General features: G+C 48.3%; 1 protein-coding gene across 1 annotated transcript in view; it reads left to right on the top strand.

The window, feature by feature from the left end:
* The window catches only part of LOC147456694 (ER membrane protein complex subunit-like protein), a 121448-nt gene that overhangs the window by 13169 nt on the left and 85479 nt on the right, over positions 1-22800 (top strand). The window contains exons 2-4 of the mRNA XM_086515137.1: positions 17423-17485; positions 17654-17746; positions 17840-17887. Of these exons, the coding sequence (XP_086371263.1) occupies positions 17423-17485; positions 17654-17746; positions 17840-17887 (204 nt within the window). The remainder of the gene's footprint in view (positions 1-17422; positions 17486-17653; positions 17747-17839; positions 17888-22800) is intronic.

Here is a 22800-nt window from a genome sequence, read left to right on the forward strand (position 1 = left end):
AAGTTTGATACTTTTGACGGAACGGAAGATGCCCCGAAAGCTTTCATTCGACAGTTTGAAGTTGCCTTTGCAAACGGCAATTTCTGAGAAGCTTTGAAGGTGAGGCATGTGACCAAACACCTCAAGGGGATTGCAAGTACTTGGTGGTATACCAAAGCTCTGCAAGGAACTTACAACAAGACTTGGATTCAATTCAAGGCTGAATGTTCCGACAATTTTTTTCCCTCTACGCTTTGAGGAAGGCATCCAAGAAGATTGGGATCGGTTTGCCCAATAGGAACACGAGTGAGTCAAAGCAAGTAGTGGTTCACTCTTGCCAAGGTAGCTCCACTCTCGACTCTCTCTAAGGGAGGAAAGATGAAGAATCCAATCCCCGCAGTGGGACCAGAACCATTGAACATAGAAAGTTTGGAGTATGGGAATTCAATCTAACTCCTGAGTTCTTGAATAAAAAACCCTCGAACTTTAAGTGAGAGGGCAGGTTTTCGATCAAAGTTACATCTTTGCGGAAATCATAAAGTGCATTGTGCTTGTTCGCTCTTTTGTACGAGGTATGGGTATGTCTAACCGGGACTACTCACTCTCGAGTGTTTATGAGAGCAGGATCAAATTGAAACATTGTTTTTTGAGATGAATTGGTTTGCTTAACTAATCGGAAGGTCCATGATTGATCTGGTATCCGGTAGTTCTCCAACAAATTACCTGCTTTTGCGGGTAGGAAATTATGAAGGAACCATTCCGAGCTTTCAAGCAAAGAAAAGCTTTCATGAAACTTGAATACTCTTTAAGCCCACACCCCCTACCCGGTAAGGGAAGATATGGTAGTGCTTTTCGCACAAGTGAAGGAATACTCTCTTTACGAGGGAAGGAACAAGCGACGACTACGGCCTGTGATCGAGAAATCCAAGGATTAAAATCCTAGTTTATTTGATGAGCGGGTTTTGCTCTAAGATTGAGCCAAGGGATCGACAGGTTGAGCGTCTTCGCTCTAAGGATCTTTCAAAGGGAAGGTAATTTCCTAGGCTCATTGAACTTATGTACACCTTTGGGTACATGGATAACACACGAAGATGCAGACCTATGCTAAGGTGGGTCATCTACTAATCGAATTTTTTTCTGCTGAACGGAATGAGATGAACCAACTTCCTTTTCAAGAACTGGACAGGAGTTTGTTATACTCTCTTGAGCGCCTTTTTGCGCGCAAGGATATTCAAACACGAGAATCTCTATTTGAGATGTGTTCGGTAGAAGGACTTTGAATTACAGTAGCAACTTTCAAAAAGTTGCGGTATATGTTTCTCCATGAGCAGGTCAAGTAGCATTTACACACTGCTGGAATAAATTCGAACTATTCTGTTCGTAAGAATATAATTCACCAACCGTTTCAAAATGGTAAGAATTACATATGGGAGAACATCCCTGAGAATCAAAGAGGGTTCGCTCTATTGTGAACTGGGTTTGAACGTACATTCAGAAAATGCTATGGCTAGAATCGTATTTGCTTGAGATTTTGCAAGGCGTCATTGATGCTCGCAAGGTGAATCATTTTTTATGATTCTGTAAGGAAGAGACTCTAATGGGTGTCTGGAAAACACTGCTGGTGGTAATAACTCGCAGGAGGAAAAAAAATTTGGAAGGAAGTGCCGTCGTGCACAAGGAATCTTCGGATTGGAACCGTCCGCCTACGTTGAGCGATGGCCCGGAACAAGAACCTTCTTTAAGGTGATCGCAAATTGTGAAAGAAAGACATCGAGCTTAATGCTCTATGACTTGGGCATTCCCTATGTGGGAGGACACAAGAGGTTTAATACCCTCTGGACTACCAGCGCAGGAATATGCGCAAGGACAGATACCTAGATTGATATCTAGGAATATTATTCTTCTTGAATTTGAGAAGACGGAATCAAGTTAATAGAGTCTTGGATAAGGAAACTTTGGATCAGAACAATTGGCCTACCCAAAGCAAAGGCCTGGAATAAGAACTTACTTTGGTAAGATGACACACTTTGTCTGCCGCAGGAAGATTCACATGAGCTTAATGCTCTCGACATGCCCTATGCGGGAGGACACAAGAGGTTTATATCCTCAGGACTAATAGCGCAAGGTTATGCGCAAGGACATAGACCTAGATTGATTTATAGGAGGATTATTCTTCTCGGAATTGAGAAGGTGGAATTGAGTTAACAGAATCTCGGATGAGGAAATGTCCAATCTGTTGGAAAGACGCGAATGACGAGTTCTTACATGGCTCGTAACTTCAATGAAAGGTAAAGGATATCCTCGAGGTACTAGAGGAAAGACATGAATTGGTAAGGTAAGTAATGAATTATTGAATTCTTGAATTTTTGTTTAATTTACATTTAAAGTTCTCTTTTGAGAAAGGACCAGCTCAACTCACCATTGAGCAAGATTTGGAATCTTTCCGGTTTCTTCTCGGCAGTTTAGTTCGACCTCTACAGTTGAGGACAACTGTTTATAAGTGAGAGGGATGTTGCTAAATTGGCTTTATTTGACAGAAAAATAATTCTGAATGAATTATTGGATATATAAGTTAGAGGGTTTTCTCGCTTGAAACACCAAGAAAATAATTCTAAATGAATTATTGGAATTTGAAGTGAGACGGCTTTTCTCACTGGAGACATCTGAGTACAGAGTATCCCTAGTGCGTCATTCAAAGTAATGACAGGAGCATTGTAAAAGGGAATATCTGTAAGGCCACCAGGAACAGGTACTTCTGATGCGTCACAATGGATGGGTGATAGGGAGCATCAGTAAGAAGTATCTGACAATCCGGAAACGGACATCTTTGATGCGTTGTAGGATGGGTGACATAGAGCATCGTGAAGGGGATTGTACCGTAAGTTCGGTAGGAAAAGACTAGGTGATGGGTATTCCTGATGCGTCACAAGGTGGGTGACGAGTGCATCGGAAAGGGGATATTCATAGTCGAGAGGAAATCCGAACTGGAAAGAGGAATACGCGTAAAGACGCAAGCACAAGAATAAAGATGGGTTCTGAGAAGCTTTTCTTAAAAAGCGAAAAATTTTAACGAGTTTTCCAGGAAGAGCAAACGCTTTCCCCGAGGAATCTATGTCTGCATTGCATTTGTGCATGTGGTTGCATCCAGGGACGCCTGGGAAGTGTTGTGAAAAGCATTGTTTTAAATTTATAAGGTTTTATTGAGTTTTTGGGCAGGTTAAGACCAATTTTAAAATATGCCGGCCGCTCACTTAATAAGTGGGCAACCACTCAGAAAATAAAGCAACAAAACCAGCCAGCGAATTCTCTCTTCCTATTTCAGGTAGAACCACAAAAAAAAAAAGCCGCGATCTCTACACGAGCAGCTATTCGTGACGTGGCCAAGGAGCTATAAAAGCACCACATGCCCTCACTGAAAAGGAGTTACGAACGTCAGCAAGAGAAGACTCTCCCGCAAGAGGTCGCGAGACTACGAAGCACGGAAGTCGCTTTTCCCGCGCAAGAGCGACAGGTATCTATTGTGGATTCGCCATACGAATTGTTGTCGCGTGTTTGCGTGTGTGTTTGCAGGCGAAGGAGAAGCGAGAAGGCTTCGGCCTACGCTTCGAAATTCCGGAAACGGAATTCGGAAATTGTCTGCGGAGTCTCAACTTCGAGTACGGACGGAAAAAGGATTGAGAGCTCGTCTCTCGGATTTCCCTTACGGGAAGGAATGACCTTCGAGTCACAGAATTAGAACGGAGGGGTTTTCTCCGGTTCTTGTGCTTGTAAAAAGATTCTCCTTAATAAAGGATTCTCTGTAAGGGGCGGGACTAGCCCATCTTCTGGTCCCAGTACTGTGTCGATCTTCTGACTCTCTCTCTGTATTTATTTCTCTCTATATCCTTTGGCTTCAGTATTAAGTGATAAATTCTATTTATCCAAGTATATTTTATATTGTTATGCGCTCCCGTTTGTGACAATTTGGATGACAATGACAAGATGGGTTAGTTGATATTGTGTCTAGTGAAGCTAACCTCATTGCAGATTCGATCAATCACGAAGAACCAATCTTGGCTCTCGAGCCTAGGTCCCAAGAACCCCCTCAGGAAGAACGGACCTTGGCTCTCGAGCCTAGATCCAAAGAACCTTTCAGGAAGAACCGATCTTGGCTCTCGAGCCTAGGTTCTTTGAACCTAGGCTCTCGAACCTAGGTTCAAAGAACCCCCACAGGAAGTACTATGTGTTCGAATGATTAGTCAGCACGCATTGTTCGAGTGTTTCATTCGTGTTGCTTTCCTGTATTTTAGTCACCGTCCTTATGTGATTCCTTTCCATAGGCATGACATATTGTTCGATGAGCACGATACGCTCATGAATGAGCACGGATGTATGCGGATTTCTCATGAAAAGCTGAAAAGTATGCATTCAAGGAAGTCACATTCCATGTCTCTTCCTTGGCACGACGCATTCGTAGAAAGAGCACAAGAAAGATTGAGCATCAAGCATAGGCATTTCCATTATGATTTGGCACAGTTGATTGATTTAGATCAGAAAGAAAAGATTCGATCTCAGTGTTTGCATGTGTTTGATGAACGGTTTGGCACTCCATCTCTTGTTTCATCTGCATTGCATACATAGTCTTTTAGGATGATTAGATTTTTTCCAGTCACTTGACATGGAATGGGTATGTTCATGTTTTTGCGTTGGAAGTGGTTTCATGAATTTTCAGCCTCGGAGATTCTAGAAGAAGATGGACCTACGTCCATAGACAAAGTTGAAGCATTGAAGGAGACTCATATGATTTTGTGTCGCTTTCAGCGCGGCCCAAAGAAGCAAGCATTGCAGACCTTTATGAAGTTTAAGTACCGCACGACCCACACATCAGAATGGGCCGGCGAAGAGTCCTTTCCCGGATTCCGGACTTTGTTGGCGATCCCCCTCGACGCCATACAGTTCGGTACCCGTACCTCACTTTGAAAAGGAGGGGATGTCACGTGACACATCCAACCCTATGTGTCCGTGGACAAGCTACATCATGACCAGGGTTTAGTTCAGTCAAGTCAGTCTAGAATAGAAAGTGTTCTGGCACTTTTGTGAGTCTGTTCACAGACCGTGCAGGACCAGTCACTTAGATTAGATGCACATCCTCCGATTGCACACAGCATGATCATCAGATTTTCATCAAAACCCATCAGGAGCATTTTTACAATGCATAGACCTATTTTTCCTATTTTTGACATTTTTCACTTATTATTTTTAAGTGACTTTTGTTGGAAAGTAGGTAGGGCAATTTTGCTAAGTTTGTATATAAGCAAACCTAGCGCTAGCACTTTCTGGCAGAAGAGGCAGCAGTAGCCCACGCTCAACAGACACCTTCTCAACAGGACCCCCAACAGCATGGCCTAGCGTTTTTGCAACTTAGCATCAAGCTAGCGTTTTTGCAAGGACAGATCAGCCTTGGCGGTTTTGCATTGCAGAGGAGCTTCGGCATTGGCAGACACAGCAGAATCACTTCATGACAGCAGATCAGCCCTAGCGTTAGTGGATTTTCCCCCAGCAGTAGAATTCAGCCCTAGCATTTTTGGAGCAGCAGGCGACCTAGCGTTTTGCAGTTCCTTCGCGACGGAATCCACAATAGCACCAGCGTTTTCAGTTTTCAGCATTCAGTACCTGCAGTAGAACCCCCAAACCTCGCAGATCTCACCTTCCCGCAGCAGATCCTCGCCGCACGGTCAGATCCAGCATAGTTTGCAGATTCAGCCCGGAAAACACAGATTTCAGCATCTGCGTTTTGAGCACGTCGTCGTCGCATCGTCGCCATTGACATCATCACCGACAAAGAGTCAGAATTCAACAAATAAAGATTTACAGATTTCAGCCCTTAGCATTTTCAGATTTGAGCCCGTCTCGTCGTCGTCCTCATAGTCGTCGACATCGTCGGCAAGTCCAAGCATTGTAGAGATTTGTGCAATCATAAGTAGACCGCTCTTGCCATAGAGAGTGGGGCCCTTGAAGGAGGGTTTGACATCTCTGGTGTCGTATTCTTCTCTCTCTATCTCTCAGTTTCAGCACCTTCATCCATAGTGTCCATTCACTTTGTTTGTGTCCATTGCACTCTCTCACTAAAGGAATGGAAGGCTCTCCCTTCCATAAGTAAAAGGAACCCTTGAGCACAGTTCGGAGCACTCATCTTGAGCAAAGTTCAACATTCACTTCCGTTGCACCTTACACGATGTGTCCCAAGAAGTGTATCTTAGGCAAGAAAAATTCGCTCTTTTTCTCATTTTTAACCAATTTATGCTTCCACAGTGCGTGGAAGATTTGCAACAGTTGGTGTTTGTGTTCTGCTTCATTCTTGGAGAAGAGGATGATGTCGTCAAAGAAAGTGCCCACAATTGATCGGTACTCTCTGAAAATCCTATCCATGATTCGGTTGAATTGTCGTTGGAGCATTTGTAGGGCCAAAGGCATAACCAAATATTCTTCGAACAGCCTCTGCCTGTGGCTCCATTTGCTTGGGCGTAATTCCAAGTCGAGCCGCCAATTCGGGTGAAATAAAGTTGGCCTTGGCTCCTCCGTCGAAGAAGATTAGGGCTTCTTGATCTCGTACTTTGCCCCATGCGCTGCAAAGCTCAGTGCTTTCATCCATTTGATCCGGGTCGGTCACACACAATCTTGTATCAGTCCTGCATTCGTCTTTCCTTTTTTTTCCGCGTTCTTTGGCTGCCTGGAACTCTTTGGCCTATCTTCTGATTGTCCACTGGGTGCCTTTTTGGGGCTCTGTGCGGAAATATGTGCTTTTTCTCCACAGTCAAAGCACTTTCTTGTTTTGAGGTACTCGGATTTCTATTTGAAACTTCGCTTTTCTTCTGTTATCATTTGTCGAATTTTGTCCTTCCTTGTTGTCAAAAGTTGATCAGTTGGAAGTCAGATTCCTGAATGCATAGCAAAGCCTTGCTTAGCATGTTCCATCAATTGTTGTATGGACTTGACCTTCTGTAGTAAGCAATAATCTCGTATCTCTTTGGGAAGTCCACAACCAAATCACTTGATTTGCTGCTTAAAGATGATCTTTTCAAAAGAAGAGGCAGGTAGAAAAGCATCCCAAAATCTCTCGTAATAAATGTCCAAAGTAGCTCCCTTGGTCATCCGAAGATGGTTCCAAGCGGTAATCACATCACGTTTGTACACCTGAGTGAGCCAAGAGGAACGAAAAAGTCGCTTGAACTTTAGCCACGTTGTCGGTGCTTCTTTTCGTATAGAAGAGTGGACCACCATGTCCGTGTATTTCCTTCCAAATAAGATGCTGCCCTCCTGATCTTGGAGTGCTCTGAATAGCACCCTCAGAAAAATGTATGTCAAATTGTTGAATAAAAGCGAGGGCCTTGTGAGCATCTTGAGAACCTGAAAAGGTATCAAATTTTAGTGCTTGTCCACCCTCCTTGAATTCTTTGGTCTTCTTGCTCTTATCCTCAAGGAAAGTCGTACTGATTGGCTCGATAGAAGTGCTTCCTCTTAGAATAAAACATCTGGCTATCAGAGTCCGAGCTCTCAGAAGAGGATGAATCCTACTCAGAACTGTCAAGAAGATTTTCGAGATCTTCGGTGGGATCTGCTCTTCTTGGCCTTCTTCTTGTGCTTATCGTGTCTCTGAATCTTTCTTCGTTTCTTGCTCTTTCGGTCCTCATCACTCGAATCAGAGGAGCTGTCTGAACTGTCAGAAGAGGATGAGGATGAACTGGAAACACCCTCCAAACGTATTTGCTTCTTTGGCTTTCGTACAGTTACAAAAGAAGACTGATGACCCAAGTAACCAGGGTCGCAATAATCTGATCTAAATCCTGATCGGGCTTTGTGGTCCTCAATATTTGGTGACTCGTCGTTCTATCACATCATCAAGTTCATCTTCAGTTTTTTACACCTGCAAGGCAGGTGGTTTCTTTAATGCCGTATGCCACGTCAACAATCAACGCATTTTTGACGTCCGTACAACTGTCCACGTCAGCCAGCCACGCAATTAGAGTTATTTTAGTAACTCGTGTCCCGTGGGTCTTGTCGAAAAGGGACCCATAAGTTGGAACAACTTATAAAGTTATTTTTCATCTGCTAGGTGCTAGGGGGTGTCCGGGTGGTCATGCTACGTCATCAATTTGTGACAACTGGAAGTAGTATAGCCCCCTAACTCAAATTCTACAAACCCCACAGAAAACTGGGATGTGATTTCCTTTCTGTTTCCTAATTCTACCCTCATTTTCCTTGTCGAATTTTGATTAATTCTTAACCTCCTTAAACATCTCAATAATGAGTTTGTTTCGATGGAAGCCGATCCCTGAGAGAGCTCGCTGCTGCTGCACGCTCCCCCCCCCCCCCCCCCCCTCCGCTTGCGCCATCGCTCCCCCTCACCCCCCTTCTCCTTCTAACCCTCGCGTTGCCCTCAGCCACCCCCGCGCTGCCCCCCCCCCCCCCCCCTCAATGTCGTGCTGCACCCCCTCCCTCCTCCCGCCTTCGCGTTGTTTCCCCCACCCTGCCCAGCCCGCCTCCTCCTGCCCCTTGCCACCCGCCGCCCTCCCCCCCTAGCCCTCCCGCTGCCCCCCCCCACTCCTTGGCTGTTTTCTCCCGCCCCCCCCCCCCCCCCCCCCCCCCCCCGCAGCCTTCTGTACCCCTGCTCGCCTCCTTTTCCTTCCCTCCATCCCCCCCCTTTTTTTGTCCGCATTATCTCCGAAGGGTTTTCTGCGCCTGGCTCTGCAACACCTTTTCTTCGGACAAGTGTTCGGCGTTCTCGACTGCAGATTGTTCTTCTCCGTCCGCTTCTTCGACTCAGCAGTAGACACAGATGGAGGCTCCAGCTCCGCCACAGAGGGACTCGCCTGAAGCCCCCTCGCCCGACCCCGCTGAGCCCACCATTCGACTTGCTCTTTCGCCGACAGAGCAAGCGAGCCTTGCCGCAGAGGTAGAGCGCTTGCAGGCGACTTCTGTCATCTGCAAGGTTCTCGGCACCCGTCCTAGCAGAGGAGAGCTGCGAGACCTTCTCCAGGCCCGCCTTCTCGCAGAAGTGGGCAAGATTTTGGATGTCCAGATCCTCGGACGGGGGTACTACCAGATCGAGTTCGAGACTTCCAAGATGGCCTCCAAGGTCATAGCTATGAGTCCACTGGCTATCCGAGCATCACGCGCCCACTTTCGACAGTGGCGACACGGTTTTGACCCGACTTCGGATGTGCAAGTAGAGGAGGCAGACATCCCCATCTCAGTCTGCTTTCCGGGTTTACGGAGGGAGTACCTTCCACTGCTCTCCAGGATTGGCTCCGCCATCAGGACTGTTCTGGAGACACCTCGTACGGCAGCAGCAGTAGCTGCCAAGGCGGCCGGCATCCCTTCAGTTCGAGTTTTGGTCAGAGATACCCACACGCTCCCGAAGGTCATCCATCTGCCTCGGGTGAGTGGGGGTTGGTTTAGGCAGAGTGTGGAGTACTCGGGTCTCCCGAACCAGTGCTTCAGTTGCAGACAGATGGGCCACCTAGCGAAGGCCTGTCCACGGAGGAGGCCTCGACCTGCACCTCAGCCTTAGCCCCAGCCTGCCAAGGCTGGGCCTCAGCCAGCGACAGCGCACAGATTCTGAGCCACCCTCCGAGCCTGGGGCTCCAGCGGAGGAGGGGTGGCAGCAGGCCCGTGGCCGTCGACGCCAGGGGCCACAGCGACAGCTTGGCACTCAGAGTGGCCCTCAGGTGCCTACTCAGCAGCAGTGGGTTCCCACGGGGAACCGCTTTGGTCCTCTTGAGCAGGAGGAGCCCCCTACGCCAGCCTCCTCTTCCGCTTCACCCTCGCCAGCCCCCCCACCTTCAGATTTCCCCTCTTCCTCCTCATCCCCTCCCTCGCCCTTTGCTCCCGCCCACTCCTCACCTCACCCCCTTGTCTCTGTCGCCCCGCCCCGCTTCTCTTCTCCTCCGCCCCCCCCCCCCCCCTAGCTCCTTCTCCCCCTCCTCCTGCTTCAGTACCACAGTCGACTCAGGAGACTGGTCCCTCGCCGGCGGCTAGGAGATCTCTTGGCAGCGCTTTTGCCACGAGTCGCCTAGCGAGAGAGGGCCAGCCCTTCTTGCGGCCCCCTTTGCAGATTCAGACATCTTCCCTTGCAGCTATCCCTCGTGGTCTGACGAGCATTGACCTCCGACGCTGCTGGGACTTCTTCGATTACGGATTCACTCGCTTTCTCGGCGATTCCGCAGCAGACCATGAGGCAGCCTGCTTCAGGGTCCACGCTCTGTTCCTCGCCGCTAGGGGGATAGAGGCCTTGGACTCAGCAGTTGGTTTCTCCTTTCCCCTCTGTGGTAGGACCGAGACAGAGTGGTCACTCGACTTAGTGGTGGGATGGTTGCATACACAGGTTCTCGAGTTCTCTCACCACATGGGAGAACTTGGAGTTACAGATTTGCTGCAGACTTTGTGGCCACTGGCCAAGTTTGCGGTGACACCCCCAGACTCAGCAGGATGTAGGCACATTGTGGTGTACTTTTTTGCTGATACACAGTGTTTGCCTTGCTATGTATACATACATGAGGACTCCTGGACAGAGGAGGTTGCTTTACGCACGGCTCGCTCTGCTTGGGCTTGGGCCAGGCACTCACTACAGGCTCGCCTATCTAGAGGACGCTCGGATGCGGAATACTCCCCATCCAAGCCTGCCTCGAAGATAGCCTGTCTTGCTGCGGCGGCAGCATCTGTTCTCTCTCGCTCCCCATGAGGATCGCCCCGTGGAACGTGCAGGGATTATGTGGGTCCCAGTTTCAGCGACAGCGGGGCCGATTGCGTCAGGAGCTTCAGCGTTGCCTTGTGGGAGGAGAGATTGATCTCCTTATGCTTCAGGAGCACCATTTGTCTGAGAGCCGCATTCGGCGATGTGGTCAGATTTTGCGTGGACGTTATGATACCTTTTGGTCAGCTGCTTTTGGACCTGGAGGCATCTAGGGTGGGGTATGTATGACTATTGCGGACTCATTGCAGCAGGCCATTGTGGGCAAAGGGATTATTGTGCCAGGCAGGGCTCAATGGATTACTGTGCAGGTTCAGGGTGGCCTTGTGGGCTTCCTGAACATCTATGTGCCCAATGTGGCGAGTGCTCGTGCAAAGTTTTGGCCACAGATTGTTGAGTCTTTGCCACATAATGGCCATTGGTGTGTAGGAGGGGACTTCAACATGTTGGAGGACCCCTCTGACAGGATCGGAGGCAGCCATGCTACTGTGCATGGAGTCGAGTTAGCAGCTTGGGAGAGGTTGTGTATGACTTTGAGGGTCTCGGATACATGGCAGCATTCTGGCTTTGTGAGGCCTCCAGAGAGTCTTGCCTTCTCTAGATCAGACTGCAGAGTGGGAGGAGTGAATCTATCGTGGATAGATTGCTTCTACACTAGTGACCACTTCAGTGACTTGGGGGGATCAGTGGGCATCCTGGCAGGGACATCCTTCTCGGACCATGCACCGGTGATCCTCACAGTGGCAGACAGGCAGAGGAGTGGGAGCACGATGCTTCGCATCCCAGAGCGGGTCTTGTTGGACACAGCACTGAGAGAGAGGGTAGAGGCTCTTTGGACAGAGGGCATGGACAGCCAGGCTCTACTGGCAGACAGAGTGGCCTTAGGCCTAGCTCAGCTTAGCCACTTTTTTCTCCAGGATTCTTTGGCTCGACGGGCTACAGCGAGAGAGGTGGAGCAGCGTCTCAGACGAGGCATTGCTTCACTACAGAGGATGCAGGAGCAGCATCCAGACAGTCCATGGTTGGAGGAGCAGTTACAGCAGGCGCGACAGGAGCTTGCTTGCACAGAGGAGAGGCGCCATGAGTTTGCCTTTCACCGACAGGCATCTCAGTGGACTCAGGTAGGTGACAGAGTGACAGGTGCTTTTTTTGAGACAGTAGGACCTCGGCACTCGCATGCCAAGGTCAATCAACTGAGGAGACCCGATGGGTCAGTTGCTTGTGAGCCTGAGGATATGCGTGCAATTGCTACTGACTTTTACCGTGAGCTACTGTCGGCTGAGCCCCAGTCAGAGAGACTGGATGCATGCAGGGAGCAGGTTTGGGCGCAGATGCCTTGTCTTGTGACTGAGGAGATGCGCCAGAGGCTGGAGATACCCCTTCAGCTTGAGGAGCTGCACACGGCTCTTAGGGCCCTTCCTCGTGGTAGCTGTCCAGGTGAGGATGGGCTGACTTCCAGCTTCTTCTTGGAGTACTGGGACTTGCTTGGCCCAGATCTTTGTAGTGCCTTTCAGTACATTCTACATACAGGAGTGATGCCGGATAGCATGAGTGAGGGCCTGATTTACCTCATTCCAAAGGAGGGTGGCTCCTTGGATGAGATTCGACAGTGGCGCCCCATCACCATCCTCAACTCAGCCTACAAAATTCTTGCCAAGCCTCTGAGTTTGAGGATTCAGCCACTTTTGGAGAGCCTTATACATGGGACTCAGACAGGTTTTGTCAAGGAGCGCAGTATCCTTGACGACAACATCTTCACTTTCTGGGAGGCTTCTGCCCTGGCACGTCTCCGTGGGGAGGACCTTGTGATTCTTCTTCTCGATTTTGAGAAGGCATACGACAAAGTTGACTGGGACTTTCTAGAGGGCACGCTTCGCAGGATGGGCTTTTCAGATGCTTGGATCAGAGGGGTGTCAGCTTTGTACAGACAGGCTCACAGTCAGGTGCTTTTGGCAGGAGGTAGAGGTGAGCGCTTCATTCTCACACGATCGGTCAGACAGGGTTGTCCTCTTGCCCCCTTTCTCTTTCTGTTCTATGCGGAGGCGATGAGCAAATTTTTGGTGTCAGAGCAGGTTGGTTTGAGGGGCTTAGCACTCCCTATACGGGGAGATGAGCTTCTGGACGCTGAGTTTGCCGACGACTCAGCCTTGTACTTAGAGGGCCAGGAGGCCAATTTACACAGGTGTGGGCAAGCTCTAGAGACCTTCTGCTGTGCATCGGGCGCACTGATCAACTAGAGTGCTTTCTCGGTTGGCAGTGCTCCTGTGCCAGAGTGGATGCCAGGAGAGGGTTTCAGGTGGATTCCTCTAGGGACTGCAGTTCGATACTTGGGTTGTCAGGTTGGTTTGGATTTGTCCCCCGAGCAGCAGATTGTTCCTCTTCTCCTGTCCATCAGGAGAAAGCTGTTACACTGGAGCTCAGCACGACTTTCGCTGGCTGGTAGAGTAGTAGTTGCCAACCAGGTGTTGTTGGCAACTATGTGGTACATCACTTCTTGCTGGATCTTCTTGAGTTCTTGTATCAGCCAGGTAGAGAGGCTGATCAGGAACTTCCTTTGGTCAGGTTGTGACACTCAGGTCGCCCGAGCCAAGGTGGCTTGGTCGGTCATCACACTCCCTTGTTCTCAGGGAGGGCTTGGGATCATTGATCCAGCACAGCAGAGCAGAGCCCTTCTTGGGAAGTTCGTCGCCAGAGGACTTCTTCCAGGCGAGGAGCCCTGGAAAGAGTTCTTGCTGCAGAGGCTTCGTGCCAGGGTGCCTCAGTCAGGAGGCCCTTGGCAACCTTCGACCAGATGGATCTTTACAGAGTTGTGCCGAGTTGGTTTGAGCAGGAGACTGGAGGACCAATTCGCTGTGAGTTTACTTCGCTCTTGGGAGCTCTTACGGCGTGGCCTAGAGCAGAGACAGCGGACATGCACAGGAGCGCCTACGACAGCCCCTCGTCTGGAACCCCATGGTTAGCACTCAGAGAGGCCACTTGGTTGGGAGTAGGCCTTATGTTTCTTGGGGTCCCATGGCAGCAGGTCCAGCGCGCTCTCTAGGTGACTGGCTAGAGTTCACAGGTTTGTCAGAGGAGGTGTAGGGTGTCCAGCTACAGGGCATGAGAGGGGTTCAGAGCATGTGTCAGGACATCTCAGAGTCAGTTCTAGTTGAGTGGCTCACGCCTCTCGAGCCAGTAGCACCCCGATGGATGGGAGCCTTCACACGACTGGAGGTTCTCATCTCAGTCAGGGCTTGTTCAGAGACTGTCCCAGCCCTGTTCTTCGAGCTTCAGGGTGGGGGACGATTACAGCGAGTTACAGTAGAGGCCCCGCAGGTAGCAGAGTGCCGTTTCCAGAGGATCCGAGTTGTGGGCATCTGTGGGAGGACTTGCGTCATAGACCCTGACCCAGCAGCTCTCGAGACAGGAAACTGGAGGCTATGGGCTTGGGAGTGCTGTCCACTGGCACGAGTACAGAGGGATCCTGGTGAGTGGCTTTGGAGGGACCCCTTCTCTTCTGCAGACCGCCCAGGAGTCCCTTTCTTTCAGTACATTGTTCGGCTTGGACATCATATACTTGCAGCGCAGAGAGAGGCCCGCCCCGCTGCAGCACGGCATTGCCAGGAGGAGGGTCTCACAGTTGAGTTCTTGGCAGCTTTTTGGCAGAGGCTGTGGGACTCCAGACAGTCGAGGCGCGTCACTTTGTTCCAGTGGTTGGTTGCACACAGAGCCACAGCAGTAGGGAGCTGGCTTGTGCATAGTGGTCTCTTGGCCGCATGTACAGCCTGTGACCAGTTGGTGGAGAGTCAGCGACACTGTCTTTGGGACTGTCCCTTGGCCCAGCAGGTGTGGCTACGAGTTCTTCGGCTGATGCCTGCCCTCTCCACGGCTCGACAGTACACTTGGGGGGCAGCGGCTTGTCCACCCTCACGGGCCCGGCACTACAGTTTGAGCTATCTTCCACCAGCAGGATGATAGTGATACAGGGGGGGCGACCTACACTCCAGCCTGCTACAGACCTTACTCCACAGGAGTGGTGCAGTGAGAGAGAGGAGTGATGGGAGCTCATCAGCGGCCTAGCTCTCTGGTTCATCTGGCGGGCCCGTTGTTTCCGCATCTTTGAGGCTCGCCCTGTGCCACCTGCAGAGACTGTTCGTGACTTTTGGCTAGAGCTGATCCATACTCTCAGAGGACAGCTTGAGGGACTACAGGGCAGCTCCGACCGCATGCGGGAGCGCCGCGAGGCTTTCCTTCGACTCTGGCGCCCTGGGCCTTTCTACACCATGGTCTAGGGGGTGCTCAGATGGCACTACTGTCCACCTGTGTGGCTCTTCCCTCCTCCCATCTCTTGATTTAGCCCCATTGTATATATGCTGTTTTTTCATTGGGAGAGTCTCCCCATCATGCTTGTTGTAGCCCTCTCTAGCAGAGGTGGATGTAGCCCTATGGGCAGTTTTCATTAACTAATAGAAGGATCTTTTTCTCGGAAAAAAAAAAACATCTCAATAATAAAAATCAAAAGAAGCTCAAGAGCACACAACACAGGAAGTACTACTACTGAGTGTGCCAATCCAAAAATAAGGCTTGCCCTAGGCACACCAGCTGCATCACCATTCCTTCAAATCTCCTAGCGTTTTCTGCATAACAGATGGGCGCCTTACAATTGTTATGCTTTGTTGCAAAGAATTTGGCTGCCACCTCCGCCCTTGCTTAAAATCTACGCAATCTGTACATCCGAGCCCAAAGCGACCTATACATCTAAGCCCAGTGTTGGCCTGCTGAGGCCTTTTCATCATAGATTACCACCTAGTTCTACTGGCATTTTCTGTTTGCTGCATTGCTTTTGCATCAGTTACATTTTCAGGAGCCTTGTCTGCGTTTTTTTATTTTTTTTGGGGGGGGGTTAGTAGTGCTACAGCTATGCCATGTTCTTGCCGGATCTGCCCTGATCTGGTGTGGCATTTGTTGCTGCGACCGGTGAGATCTCTTTTGTGGCACTGTTTTGCAGGCATCTTGGTACTGATTTTTCTCTATTTTCAGCCCCCTGTCAGCTGTGCACACAGAGCTTTACCCTTGTTGGACCTTTTGCAGTATTGGTACTTGCCGGGAGTGTACGAGCACACTAAAGTTTGCATTAAAGCTGCATTGTCAGCCCCTCACAGCTGCATTTTTGGGTGGAGAGCAGCCTATTGACTTGCGTTTTGTACATTGGAGCATTGGTAGCGCCCTTATGCTATCGTATCTTAAAATCAAACTCCCCCATGAGTTTGGCCCACCTTGCCTTGCGACCACAAAGGTCAGGCTGATTGTAGAGATATTTCAATGAATGGCGGTCAGTCCAAACCACGAAGCGAGCACCATAGAGATAATGATGCCAAATTTTCAGAGCATGGATGACTGCCAGCAGTTCCTTCTCCTATGCAGAGTAACAAGATTGCGTCTCCGTGAGCCAACCCACAACCAAGGGCCTTAGTGCATGTGAGAAAAGCTGTAAGCAAGAGTGAAAGCACCTGGAAGGTGAATGTAAAGCCCTAACATATTTTTCATTTTAGAGTTTGCCATCTGGAGTCACTGGGCTTGCCAGCCTTTTGCATTTGTTTCTCGTTTCCTCTCTCTTTCCACCTCATGTAACATGTTCCCTTGTCTCTCTCCTCTCGTCTTCCACTGCACACCCTGACATGGTATCAGAGCATCTGCTCCTCTCAGATCTACGATCACCCTTGCTTGGAGACCACGTGGACGAGTCTCGTTGCCACCAGCGTTTTGAACCCACGTGTGCTCTTTGGAGTCAGAGCCTCTTCTGCAACAACTCTTCCCATCGCCCTCTCTTCCTGAGGCTCCCTATAGCCTCTTGATCTCCAATTAAGCACTACTTTTTTACTGATTGTTCAGTCTTGTGGTACTGCACATGAGGTATGTACTATGGGAGTTCCTGTGCATTATGTATGAGGTGAAGACGCTTGGGAGGATCCTTGCACTTGAGACACCTTGATAAACCTTTCGGCATTGTCATTCCCTTCTATCCAGGCATTATTGCCAGCATGCCCCTCTTGATTGTGTGTATGTGCTTGTGTATTGTTCCTTATTGTTCGAAGCTCAAAGTTCAAACCTTTCTGACTTCATGGAGGTACAAATGAAGCTTTTCAGGTTATAGACCGGATCCATACTTTATTGCAGTCTTTTGCCCAAGATTGATCTTTACAAAGCTTCCATTGATGTTGCTCTGTCAATTTGATTAGGGTCTGGATTTATCTTGCCTTCTTTGTTTACTATCTTTATTCTTTGCCAGGATATATTTCTCATTTATGTTTTTCTGTGGTCTTTACTGAATTCAAATTTAATTGGATTCCATATCCTATGGTGCAACACCTGTGTAGATGTCCTACAATGTAGTCAGATATCCTTTTGGTATTATGTTTCTATGTCAGTCATGCTCTGTATCTGTACCTGGATCAATTTCGTTTGCATGAACTGGACCTGTTAAAAGTTAGTATCGGCTAGCAACTTTATGTTATTTGGTTCTACTGTTCTCTGCAGACCTTGAAGTTAACATGGATTTACATCTTTACGTAATTTTTCAGAGCTTTTAAACGGAAGATCTTAAAACAGCGGCAGACGTCACTCCTTACTTTTCTCTTGCCTTTAGTAGTTTCCTAACCATAACATGATTTGTGCTTGTCATTGTATCATGATTGCCACTATTTAAGTTCATTTAGCATTTGATATATTTTGCAGACTCTCACAAAACTTCGATTGACAAGGAATGCCTTCACAACCAAGGAGGAAGAAGCTTTTCAGGTCAGTGCATGGTTTTGGGATCCTTGGGGCATAGGCTCAGCTTAAATGTGCACTTCCTGTTAGCCTTTGTGGTCTAATTTTGCTTTTCAATGTTGGTGGTCAAAAGTATTTTGTTATGGTTAAGAGTCGCTGATTTTTGGAAGATTAATGATAATTTGGTTGCTGTAGACATTAGTGGAGGAGGATGGCTTCTATAGAGTACGCATGCCTGCAAATGTGCTGAGTCCAGGTCAGGATACAATCCTCTCATCGGTCAAAGCGGTAAGGTGAAGAAATACCACAAGTTCCATACCACTCTTCTGCTATTGGTCTCTCACCTGGTTTTTCTGTCTTGTTTGATTGTTGTACTTGCAGAGATGCTTAGCTGCAGTGAACCTTCAAGAGCGTTTTGAATTTTACATGGTATGAACTCTAATTTTTTATAGACAAAAGGGTTTCCTAAGATCATAGAGAGAAAGAAAGAAAGGCAGACAGAAAGAAAGACTTTATTTATGTCTTGTAGAGGTCGAATTTGTTCTCTTAGACAAACAATGTACAACTATGATGTTTACTATGTCATCTCAAAAAAGGAAAACATATGATAAAACTAAACTAAAGTAAAGCTAAAGCTGAAACTGGAACTGAAAGGTATGGTCCACTTGAGTATACAATGATTGAAAGAGGGTAGTGTGGTGTGCTGTAACATAGAGGGGGATGGAGCTCTATGGCTAGCGGCTCCAAACTCCAAAAAGATATGGAGGAGCTACGAGCTTTGTTGGATTCCAGTACTCAGGTATTGTGCACACTGTGTCACTCTGCAGGGCATCCTCCCCAGGATTGTCCCCAAAGGGCATATTGTCATTTTTGTGAAAATGACAGAGTGCTGACAAGGACTGGTACTACTTCAAGAGGGGCAATGGTAAAGCCTAAAATACATCCAAATAAAATTTTGATAACATACCCCTCCCTTGAAATCATAGTTTCCAAGGGTTTCGGAGACGGGAAAACAGAAGATTTGTTTGGCTCCGGAGTGTGAAGCCAAACGCAAATGCACCAGTTCGCTAGAGGACAGAGGCAAAGGCAAGCTTGACAAGGATGGTAGGGCGAGTGCTCAGTTAGCTGCCTCTGTATCTACAAGGTCCGACCACGAGGTTCGAGAGCGGTTGTTATAAATGGGAGAAGACGCTTTGTTTGGCTCGGGAATGCGAAGCCAAAGGCAAAAGCAGGAACTCACAAGAGGACAAAGGCAAAGGCAAGCTTGCTTGACAGAGATACTGGTGATAAAGATTCGACAAAGGAGATCGGCATGGCAGACGTGGTGGCGACCACACAATGGCCACTACGCTAGATTTCTAGTTAGATGGCCGTTGGCGCAACTACCTTCAGCCAGGGAGGCTTATGAGCGGTTGAGAGGGGCAAACAAAGCTCCCTACAAATGATTTGGACACATGTTCAAGTTATCAGCGTTTGAACCTATGGGTCGGAGTTCAAGGCACATGCATCTGGCAAGGAACTAACGCGACATATATGTCACTATGGATGTGCTGTAGACAATCCATCATTGCTGGCCGGATTATGGACAAGATGTGTTTCAAAGTTCATTGTCTAGGAATGTTTGAACGTAATTTTCTGGGGTGTCCATGGTAGCTTCTTCATCGACTTGGTCTTCCTACATGTCCACTATGAGTTGCAGAGAGGGTGTTAAGAGTTATTGTCATGTGCACACCTAACCCTATGTGCATGTGGACAAGCTATTCCTACTTCTAGGGTTTAGGTAGCCTAGGAAGTGTTCTGGCACCCTTGTGAGCCTGTACGCAGACCGTGCATACCCTCTGATTGCACAACCCATGATCACTAGCATCAGTACCTAGTACTCAGCATGAGCATTTTCCACCACAGGAACCCAATGTCCCAATTGCATGTGAACAACCTCTTATGTCATTTATTTACTAAGTGACATTTTTATTTGTTCCACAATCGTGGGGCTCCTCTAGCACTCCTCGACCCAGCAATTAGCATCTATATAAGCACGGCACGAGGCACCCAATAGAAGCAGAAGAGACATATAGAGCATATTGTCCAGTGACAACAAGCTCTCGAATGTTTCTCTCCATAGCAAGGCCAACGTTTTTGGCCGCAAAGAATTAGCGTATTCAGCCATCAAAGATCAGCGTTTTTCTGCCCAAAAACAAGCGCCTCTAGATCAGCCCTTAGCCTCGCCGTATTTGTCATAGTTGCTGGTTTCTTTTCCTTGATTTTTTATTTGATTTTTGCTTTTTGAAGTCACAAATGGTCGGACATTGTGTGGCCAGTGTGAAACGGTCCACGGTCGAGAGTTTCACCTGCAGTCGGGAAGGGCAGGTCGCCATGAGATGGTCGGGCCAGTCGGCACTAAAATACGAGCAGTAAAAGGTTGGCTAGGCTCAATTCAAAGTCATTTAGGCCCCTCTCTACACTTTATAAGCTGGTGGGTACTAGGAAATTAAACCAAAGGGAGTGAAATGAACACATGGCAGTCAGGGAGCTGCATGCAGGCCACCACATAGCTTCCAGAAGCCTTATCCAAGAGGGGGAGCCCAAAGTTGAGGGTAGAGGCTGATTTTTGGTTCATTGTGCTTTACAGAGTGTGGGTGAGTAGTGGGTGCGAGTTTCACAGCTTTAATGGAAAGCTTGCCTTCTCCCTTGTCTCATGTAGTGCGATGATTTGCTCTCGCGCATCTCTCTCTTCCCTTTGCACATATGGTAATGCCCCTCTGGTTGGGCTTCTCGGATGACCATGTACAGTTCTGGGGGTTTTATGTGCATTTGCCAAGGCAAGAGCCTTCTATATAGGAACCAGATTAGCTAATTGCTAATCTCCTTCAGGTACGCATAATTCTATCGCGAAGGAATGTGAAAACTGAGATTTTCCTCGCGTGAAAACTCGTCCGATATACAAGGGAACTGTCCCATTGCGTGTGGGAGCGTCTGAGACACGCGTAGACGTGTTTGCTCCGCCCAAAACAATCCAAAACAGAAAATTACAGCCTGCTGTGTTTTTATGCAGGTTTAGGGTTCGCACCTAAATTGCAGGAAATTGCCAGGGGAGCCATGGGAAAGCCGTGGGATGCTTAAAACAGGGCTTTGGGCACTTGACATTGACAAAATAGGGAATTACAGCATGCTGAAATTGACCTGCAGCTCACTAGAAAGCTTCCATACCACAAGGGAAAGTGTCCTTGACGTGTACTTTTGACCCACAAGGATTTTAGTGTCGTTATGTTGGCGAAATTGGGGCCAAAACGTGCAATTACAGCCATGGGCAGGTTTGGACACCCTGGTGAGAGTTTTGTATCGTTATGGAAAGTCACTGTTTACTTGGGATTTTGTTTGTGGAGACTTCTAATGTGGTTATGCTACCGAAGTCGGGTTAGAGTAGGGATTTCAGCCCGATAAAAGTGGGTCAGCTTGTAGAAGTTTATAGGTTTTTCTCAAGTGTAATAAGAATACCGAAAATGGCGCCAATCTTTGGGGCCAACAGGGTGTCGTCTGCTTTGGAGCGCTCAAGGTGCCAGGCCGTGTTTTGTTTTGAAGTGTTGAATTCCAGTCACAGGCTTATACGTGAGGTTTCTCTGTGTCGTAAAGTTTTTGAAGTAAAGAATCGGGTGAAAGCTAAAGTCTACCGCTCTACGGGTCGGTTTCATGGTTCCGTTGCCGGGACAAAATCTTTTTTTCCTTAAAGAGTGAGCCTTGGTTGGTTTGTGGCGAAGACAATTTCATGGTTCTGTTGCCGGGATAGAATCACTTTTTCCCTAAAGAGTGAGCCTTGGTTGGTTTGCGACGAAGACACAACACAAGAATTTGGAATTACACTAGGGTTGACAAGACAAATGACGCCGTGGAAGAGGGTTTCTCTTCATAGGACGGACATGCTATTCCTCAAGTGTTCGAGGCTAGGGACAGTTCACGACCACCCTTGTCTGTACCTTTTTGTTGATGTGAATGCTCCACCAGGTCAAGGGTTTATGACTGGGCAACTCGAAGATGATGCGTTCAGGACACAGTTTGGTTGTTGCTTTGAATGTGGGTCACACGATTGGTGCAAAACCCCAGGTTTATGGAATTTTTGCAAGGGCCACAATTGTCACAGCAGGCAAGGCAACTTAGCGAGCCTGTTGAGGCTCAAGCCGAGGTCCCTTATACTTCCCAGCAGGACAGGGAGCACTCACATGCTGCGGAGTCGGTTGGGGCTCCAAGGCAAATTCCTTTTTTCCACGAATAGGTGGTTGGGATGCTAGTTCCACAGGCTATACCAGTTCAGCCAGCCACCTTTCGGAGTCCAAATGTTGGTTTAAATGGACAGGGAACCAATTTGCAGGCTATGCGTCAGGTTTTTCCACCACCCACGGTGCATCCGGGTATTTCGAGGGTGGATCAATTTTTCAGAACATGGCTGGTTATGCGCTTGGAAACCAACAATATATGCGAGGAACAATGTGTGCAAGGCATGATGCCAAACCCCATGTATGGAAATATTGGCATGCAGCAAGGGTTTCAGTGCAATCCGGGCCAGTTTGGGGTGCCACAGGGCAATTTTGGCATAGGTGGTTTTTCCGACCAGCAGCCACATATGGCACCGGTGACGCACAATGTCAATGGCCAAGGGGCGCCGATGATCCCTATTACAGTGCCCATGTTGCAGACGCTTCCTTATGACAATTTGGGAGCACTGGAAAAGCCGAAGCCAAACAAGGAAAGTGGTGCAGCTGTGAAGTTTGAAATTTTCAGCGGCTTTAAGGATAAGGCAAAGGCTCTTACTTTCCTCCAGCAGTTTGATATAGCTTATGCAGGAGGGAATTTTATAGAGGCCTCCACGGTTAGGAAAGCTGCCACTTTCTTGAAAGGCAATGCGCTTACATGGTGGACGACGCTGTTAATGCAAGGACAGGCACCCGCTACATGGGTATACTTCAAGAAAATGTTTGCATCTGCGTGGCTGTTAAATGAATTTGAAGTCGATGTCATGACGGATTGGCACCAACTCACTGCGGCTACTTGCAAGAGCCTACAGGAGTACAATCGAAGGTTTTGTAAAGCGTTGCTCTTAGTAACCTCCTACAGGTTTGTGCCACTGACATAGCAGAAAAGTATTGTTGCAGACTGCCTAAAGGTCTTCGAGATTACTATACAAAGAACAGAGTGGCTACCCTCACTCACCTTATGGAAGTTGCCAACACTGGTCATACCTTGTTGAAGAGAGAAGACAGTGGGTTTCAGGGCAATGTGAAAGGGGGTACATCAAAGAAAAGGCCAGCAAAGGGGTCCTTTGCAAGAGCGGCTCTTGAAGCTTCCTAGGA

This window comes from Adiantum capillus-veneris, chromosome 6 (genome assembly GCF_014529385.1).
Source record: "Adiantum capillus-veneris isolate H3 chromosome 6, ASM1452938v2, whole genome shotgun sequence".
Taxonomy (NCBI): Eukaryota; Viridiplantae; Streptophyta; class Polypodiopsida; order Polypodiales; family Pteridaceae; genus Adiantum; species Adiantum capillus-veneris.